Here is an 8,505-nt window from a genome sequence, read left to right on the forward strand (position 1 = left end):
TATTTGAAGATTAAACTAAGTATCTTAAACTAGTTACTGCCCGGCGCAGTGGCTCATGCCTGTAATCCCAGCACTTTGGGAGGCTGAGGCGGGTGGAACACCTAAGGTCAGGAGTTCAAGACCAGCCTGACCAGTATGGTGAAACCCATCTCTACTAAAAATACAAAACTTAGCCAGGCATGGTGGAGTGCACCTGTGGTCCCCGCTACTCGGGAGGCTGAGACAGAGAATCACTTGAACCCTGGAGGTGGAGGTGGAGGTTGCAGTGAGCCGAGATCACACCACTGCACTCCAGCCTGGGCGACAGAGCGAGATTCCATCTCAAGATAAATAAATAAAAAATAAAATAAATATTTTTAAAAAATTAAACTAGTTATTCAGGAAAGCAGGACACAAACTCTTGAGGAGTAGGTTATTTATGAAGAACGAGGCAGCAAAGGAGAACTGGGAAATAGGTTTCCTTGAGCTAGAGTACCCGGGTATTCGTTCATATCTCTGCGTGGAAAACATGGTCTGTCATCATAAAGAGAAGATTTTGTGAAAGTGTTAATTTCTCTCCAACCATTTCTTTTAGGTTGGAGAAGAACCATCACTAGCTACTGTAATCCTTGTGCATATATTTGCTGATTAATAAGCCAGTGACATTTTTGTTTCAAGTAAAAGTTTTTTTTTTCATAATATCATTAGTCTTAAGTAAATGTCATGCTTGCATTTTATACATTTCACATTTCCTTAAGTGATCCCAGGCCAGACAACACTGAAAACTCATTTCTTCAGAGAGGCTTATTCGAGCTCTGTAGGAGTATAAACATAACTATGATCCCCAAATCTAACCAGTCTTTGGCCATGGTATCCAAAACATTTTATATTTTGACTTTTTTTTTTTTAACAACTTAGGTCCTAAAATATATTTTTTTGGAAGAAAAAAGTTTATTTTAGTATATTTAATGGCACATGTTTCCTGATTTTTGAACAGGAATTCCTCCTCTTCATTTTACATTGGGCCTTGTGAATTATTTAGCCAACCATGTTCACATTCACACACAAGCATACATACGTACATACGTTTATTTATTTGTTTTTTGAGACAGAGTCTCGCTCTGTTGGCCACGCAGAGTGCAGTGGCATACTGTAGGCTCACTGCAACCTCTGTCTCCCGGACTCAACCTATTCTCCTGCCTCAGCCTCCTGAGTAGCTGAGATTACAGGCGTGTGCTGCCATGCCTGACTAATTTTTGTGTTTTTAGTAGAGACAGAGTTTCACCATGTTGGCCAGATTGGTCTCAAACTCCTTACCTCAGGTAATCTGTCTGCCTTGGCTTCCCAAAGTGCTGGGATTACAGACATGAGCCACCGCCTATTTATTTTCTTACTGATCTTGAAATAAACCTTTCTTGACTCTTTATCTTCAGTATCCCTATATCAGCGTAACTTTTGAAAGAGGTCATTCCTGTGTTTGCACTCTGTCTTAAACATACTCCAAGTCATCTCTCTTCTCTTCCCGTAGATGGCGTTTGTTAGATTCACCGTCTACCTCACTGTTGCTAATCCAGCACTCAGTTCTCAGCTGCCTCTCCATGGCTCATGAGTAGCATCAACAGATTGGGAGGCTCAACCCTTCTTGCTACATTTTCTTCATTTAGCTTCTAGGACAGCATGCTGTCTGCTATCTTTGAGTTCTTCCTTCCTTATTCCCTAAAAAGCAGTTTTATACAAATGTTTTATACAAATATAACAATATATTATACAAATATAGTAGCAAAGTATGTCAAAGCTAAATAAGTCACTCAATATTTATATATTTCATATTAAGATTATGCCAATAAGGTCAGGCACAGTGGCTCACATCTGTGATCCCAGCACTGTGGGAGGTTGAGGTGGGCAGATCACCGAAGGTCGGGAGTTCAAGACCAGCCTGGCCAACATGATGGAACCTCGTCTCTACTGAAAATACAAAAGTTAGCCCGGCATGGTGTTGGATACCTGTAGTCCCAGCAACTCAGGAGGCTAAGGTGGGAGAATTGCCTGAATCCCAGTGGCAGAGGTGGTGATGAGCCAAGATTGCACCACTGCACTCCAGCCTGGGAGACCAGGTGGTACTCCGTCTCAAAAAAAAAAGGTTATGCAAATTAAAGCAATTTTAACATTTATAATTGATAAATGAACTTTGCTTTAGTGTATCTGTTTTCTAGGTTTAGAATTTCAAGATAACTCCTGCCGCCCTGGCAATTTAAAAGCTTTTATTATTTAGATTTGAAATTATTCTGTATTGAGTACTGAATGTTTCTTAAGGAACTCAGCATATTCCATAGTCAGTATAATTTAAGACATATCTGAGCCAGAGAGTCCCTTATTCGATCAGAAATACTTATATTAATACTTCATTTTAAAAGCTGCATTAATAATAGCCTAAGTTGTAGTTTGGTTCTTTATTAATAATGCTGAACTTTTTTTTTCCTATTTTTTTTTTTTTGGAGACAGTCTCTCTCTGTGGCCCAGGTTGGAGTGCAGTGGCCCAATCTTGGCTCATGGCAACCTTTGCCTCCTGGGTTTGAACTTTTGTTTGAAAGTATAGGGATCTGGTGGGAGAGAAGCCAGTACATTAACTTTTAGAAATTTGTTATACAGGATTATCTGAACCTTCTTCTATTGCAAAACATGAAGATAGTTTGCTTAAGGATTTATTTCAAGACTACGAAAGATGGGTTCGTCCTGTGGAACACCTGAATGACAAAATAAAAATAAAGTTTGGACTTGCAATATCTCAATTGGTGGATGTGGTAGGTGTGCATATCCTTCTATACTCAATTTCTCACAGATTTAGTGAGAGCCTGGTGTGTGGCCAGGCACTGTGCTAGGCACCAAGGATTACAAAGGTGATTGAGGCAGTCCTTTGCCTGAAGGAACTCACCAAGGAAAAGTAATGATTGTGTCACATACATGATAACACACTGTGTTTATATATTTTATAGTTTAGAAACTGTTTATCTCAATTTGGTAATTATAAGTCTATCTTTAACAAATTCAAAGATCTAAAACATTGTATATTCCTTAAATGTGTTAAAAATAGGTTCAAAAAGTTTAAGAGTAACTTGTTAGCTTGAAAGTAGGGAAAAGAAAAAAAAAATTTTTATGTTTAAGAGAAAAAGTCCAAAAATAGAGTGGTAGATTCTTAGGACCTAAAAGTATCACAAGAGATCATTATCTTGGGCTCACACTTAAAACATTTCAGAAATTTTTCCATGTGACATTCATCAGTAGAATAAGTTCCCTTGATAAATTGTTCTTATTGCCAAGGGATTCTATCTATTTAAACTAAAACATTCATGCTAATTTTTAAACTAGTTTCTTCTTGTTCTGAACGTGTAAATCAATAATTATTTCCCTGTTGTGTTCCCAGAATAACCAAGTATATGTATACATATATATATATGTATGTTTTAAAATAACATTTATAGATGTGCTTTGTGTTCTGATTACAGAAGCAATGGGTGATTTTTGTAGAGAATTTGGAAAGGGCAAAAAATTACAAATGAGAAGTTAAAAACTGACTGTAATCGTACTACCCGGAGATGACTAATATTAATAATTAGTTGTGTTTCTTGCCAGACTTTCTTTGTGTGTATGTTACAAAATTGTAATAATATTTTAGAAATAATTTGATTACTGCTTTTTCTCTACTATGACATAATGAACATTTTCCTATGTCATTACATGCTCTTCAAATGTAATTTTTAATGGTTACATATTTCATCTATAATTTATTTAAGCATTCTCCCATTTTGAACAGAAACTTGTTTCCAATTTTTCTTATTATAATTAACAACGATGAATATATTTGTATACAAATGCTTGAACATCTCCTTTCCTTAAGAAAGGCAGTTAGTGAACCAAAGGATATACCTTTTTCAAAGTCTATAGCTATGTCATCTAACTGCTTCCAGAAAGGTTAATGAATATATATGGACTGTGCACTCAACCTTTGGCTAGTCAATATGGGGAGATTTTAAATGAAAATAGGAAAGTGGAAAAGTAAGGTGGTGGCCAGGCACGGTGGCTCACGCCTGTAATCCCAGCACTTTTAGAAGCCAAGGCGGGTGGATCACTTGAGATTGGGAGTTTGAGACCAGCCTGGCCAATATAACAAAACCAGATTTCTACCAAAAATACAAAAATTAGCTGGGTGGTGGTCCGTGCCTGTAATCCCAGCTATTCAGGAGGCCGAGACAGGAGAATCGTTTAAACCCCGGGAGGCAGGGGTTGCAGTGAGCTGAGATTGTGCCACTGCACTCCAACCTGGGCAACAGAGCACGACTCTGTCTCAAAAAAACAAAAAAGTGCCACTGCACTCCAACCTGGGCAACAGAGCACGACTCTGTCTCAAAAAAAAAAAAAAAAAAAAAAAAAAAAAACAGGAAAATAAAAGTAAGGTGGGTGGGGCTTGCTCTCAAAGATCTTTCTGGTTGAGGTCATTGGCACACAACTGGTATAGAAAACTGTAGCACTAACTCATGATACCAGAAAGAGCTGGGAATTCAGATCTTGATGAATGACCTTATCAAAGAAGGTAGGGTAGATGAGGTGGCACCTGAGCTGGCTTTGTAGGAAGTGTAGGGTTTGACATGGCAGAGAGGAAAAGTATTTAAGTACAAAGGAACAATATAATCGTAGGTATGTATGATAACTGAGCCTTGCTGTACAGCTGTTTAGATCAAAAGATGAATGTTAGGAGCCCTGGCATACAGGAGTGGTCTGACTGGATGGTGGAGAAGATGAGGAGGATCCCTGCATGCCACTTTGTCTTTGCTCCTGCCATGTTTACTTCTTGGGAGAGCTTTCCAACCGGCACTAGCCATTTATTATTCAAGGCCAAATTCATTTGTCAGACCCTTTGTGAAATCTTTCCAGACTGCATAAGACAGCCTCTTCTGTGTTCAAACTTTTTTTTTTGCACTTTAATATGGTGCCCATTACACTCACTGGTACTCATGTGCTCTGGCATTTCATCTTCAAAACTGGGTGAGCTTTATTCCTTGTATCTGTCCTAGAGCCTAGTACCGTATCTGGTACATAGTAAATGCTGAATGAGTGAGAGACCTGATAGGCAACAGACATGATCAAAGCAGTACTTTCAGAAGATCAGTAAAACAGTAATGTACATGATTTTGAGGAGTGAAAGAGAGACTAGAAGATGAGAGGCAAGTTAGAAGACCACACAGAAGGAGCAGGACTTGACCACTGAATATGGAGGGAGGCATCACATTTTGAAGCCTAGGTGATTAGAGTGGAAGAGTAACACATTTGAAAAATACTGTTGGCCGGGCATGGTGGCTCACGCCTGTAATCCCAGCACTTTGGGAGGCTGAGGCGGGCAGATCACGAGATCAGGAGATCGAGACCATCCTGGCTAACACGGTGAAACCCTGTCTCTACTAAAAAATACAAAAAAAAAAATTAGCCGGGTGTGGTGGCGGGTGCCTGTAGTCCCAGCTACTCGGGAGGCTGAGGCAGGAGAATGGCGTGAACCCGGGAGGTGGAGCTTGCAGTGAGCTGAGATCATGCCACTGCACTCCAGCCTGGGTGACAGAGTGAGACTCCATCTCAAGAAAAAAAAAAAAAAAAGAAAAAGAATCTTCATTGTTATGGGAGTAGGGCAGAGAAGATGATGAGTTTGATTGTGGTTTGAGGTGTTAATTCCAAAGAAAATGTTCACTAGCTTTTGGGAAGTCAAGACTGGCTCTGAGATGACAGATGAGAACAAGGATGTCCGTCTAGAATTGCTGGCTTAGAGGTGACTGTTGAAAACTTTGATGAATTTTTTTGTTTTTGTTTTTGCCCTTGCCTCTCACCTCCCACTTTGATGAGTTTTTAAAGTTAGTGGGAAGAGCAGGAACCTGATCCTTGAGGAACATTTGTAGAAAGTGGTAGAAGGAAGGGCTAATCAAGCAGAGAAGTTGGAGAAGAGTTGCTTCTTGAGAGAAGAGCCCAGAAAATGAAATGTCAGTGACTACGAACATGGAAGAGGACTGGAGTCAGGGGAGATGAAGGGTGAGGGCCCTGGAGATGGAGAATGGAAAATTCACTGAATTGTGTCTGAGCTATTTTAGGTTCCTTTTATCGCTAAGCTCCCTGGAATCATATTTGGTGGATTCCTACCTTATTTCCCACATATTCTGTCTTTTTTTTTTTTAATCTCATTTTTGGCTTGTTTTGATTTTAAAGATACAATCTTTTTATAAATATGATTACCCCTGAAACTCTTCTGGTATGCTTACACTTGTAGTTAACATTTTTCCATTTATTAGTGGTTTCCTCCTGGGGATCATCCTACATTTGTCTGTCCGCATTTTAACACCACTGAAATCATGATGTGTCTTATAATTCGTGGCAGCTTGAAATTCATTGATAGCTTTTTTTCCTCCTCTTAGTGCTAAGCATATAAAATAATACTGTGCTTGTATCTTAGACTGCATCTTAAATTTGAGGAAATACAGTAGTTGAGATGATTAATGTTAAATGCAAAAATGCCAAAGGTATCTTTTAGTGTAGTTTATCTGAAATAGAGAGTATGTTGAAAGGAATAATGGGAAATTAGGCTGGAAGAAAGATCCTAGCTTTCTAGAGAACCAGACTGATGAATGAAATGTGGGTACTATGTGCAGAAGAGTGTTTATATAACAATGTGAAATTTATTATTTAAAGAATTATTGTTTCTGTAATTGAAATCAACCTTATTTAAATTTTTGCTTTTTAAAGGATGAGAAAAATCAGTTAATGACAACGAACGTCTGGTTGAAACAGGTATGTATAAAATTCAAACAGGCACCCAATTAGTGACTGAGACACCTGTTTTTATTATATGTCTTGTAGCAGAAATACAAGAGGATGTATATTTGTGAATATGAATGAATACGTGAATATATGGCCTTGGTGGATTGGCAGGATACAGAAAGATGAGGGTAGATGGAGTTCTTATATTTATTCAGCTAGTATTTTTGGAGTGCCTATTATGTGCCAGACAGTGTTATGTGGAAACAGCAGTAAACAAAACAGACAAAAAACCCTGTGGTATTAGTCTGTCTTCACCCTGCTATAAGGACATACCCAAGGCTGGGTAATTTATAAAGGGAAGAGGTTTAATGGATTCATAGTTCAGCATGGCTGGGGAGACTTCACAATGATGGTGGAAGGTGAAGGAGGAGCAAAGGCATGTCTTACATGGCAGCCGGCAAGAGAGCGTGTGCAGGGGAACTGCCCTTTATAAAACCATCAGATCTTATGAGACTTATTCACTATCACAAGAACAGCACAGGAAAAACCGTCTCCCTTGATTCAGTTACCTTTCACTGGGTCCCTCCTACAACATGGGGATTATGGGAGCTACAATTCAAGATGAGATTTGGGTGGGGACACAGTCAAACTACATCACCTGCCCTCATGGAACTTCATTCTAGTGGGGGAAAAATAATAAGTAAGTTGTATAGTACCTTAGAAACTGATAAGCTTGGGGAAAAACACACTGGAAAAGAAGATAGGGAATATTGGGCGGGGGGGGTGTACTTATAAAAATGGTGGTCAGAGAAAACAGCATTGAGAAGACAATGTCTGAACAAAGTCTTGGCGGAGAGGAAGCAAACCATGTGTATATCTTGGGGGGAGTGTTCCAGGCAGCAGGACCTGCAAGTGCAAAGGTTTCTGAGGCTGGTGTGTGCCTAGTGTGTTTAAGCAGTTGCAAAGAGGCTGGTGTGGCTAGTGGTGAGAGAACCATTGGGGAGAGGGGGTGTAGGAGATGGGGTCAGATAAGCAAGAAGAGGCTGGTGGAGTAGCAGCTGCTTATAGTCCACTGCAAGGATTCTGACTCTCTGAGGTGGAAATGGGCAAGAATGAAATGAATTTTTTTTTTTTTTTGTAAATAGTCCCTTTTATATAAAGGACTTTTGTTTTTTTTCTGGGCCACCATGCATATATCCTAACTGCTGTTGAATGCTTCCTTTTGTTTTCCTTTATCCCTAATTTTTATACCTACTATTTGTTTCCTAACCCCAAACTCCTGAAAGGCATATATGCTTTTCTCAGGCTGCAGCTCCTAACTTGATCACAGAATTGTAACTACATGGAGGGTAGGGCAAGGTATTGAATTATGCAGAATGTGCAATAAATCCAACTCCCTTTTGCATGGACCAGAACAGCCAAATTGGGTGACAATACATCTGGAAAAAAGAATGTTTCCCTTGAACCTGGGTATTAAGTGCGTGTGGCTTCAAGTACTGGATGTAGTCAGTCAGTTGATGGGAGAAGAGCTGCTGAGCAGAGCCATGAACACATCTAGCTCTGGTTCTCACCTGTGTCTCACAGGGACCATGGTGAGAACCACCACACAAGGGGACAGGGTTATCTGGTGCCCATAATAAGAAAGATAGGGGGGTGTTCTCTATTTGGGGTAGAGGTGATCTCATGTCTAAAATTTCTGGTGTGACGAAAAAGTATAGTATTCACTGTTTTTGA

General features: G+C 39.5%; 1 protein-coding gene across 1 annotated transcript in view; it reads left to right on the forward strand.

Moving 5' to 3' along the window:
• The first annotated feature begins 418 nt into the window (after window positions 1-418).
• Window positions 419-8,505, forward strand: part of CHRNA5 (cholinergic receptor, nicotinic, alpha 5 (neuronal)) — a 28,528-nt gene continuing 20,441 nt past the window's right edge. Inside the window, exons 1-3 of the mRNA XM_011982729.1 lie at window positions 419-479; window positions 2,614-2,780; window positions 6,757-6,833. Coding sequence (XP_011838119.1) covers window positions 419-479; window positions 2,614-2,780; window positions 6,757-6,833 — 305 coding nt within the window. The remainder of the gene's footprint in view (window positions 480-2,613; window positions 2,781-6,756; window positions 6,834-8,505) is intronic.

Source organism: Mandrillus leucophaeus, unplaced genomic scaffold (genome assembly GCF_000951045.1).
Source record: "Mandrillus leucophaeus isolate KB7577 unplaced genomic scaffold, Mleu.le_1.0 Scaffold241, whole genome shotgun sequence".
Taxonomy (NCBI): domain Eukaryota; kingdom Metazoa; phylum Chordata; class Mammalia; order Primates; family Cercopithecidae; genus Mandrillus; species Mandrillus leucophaeus.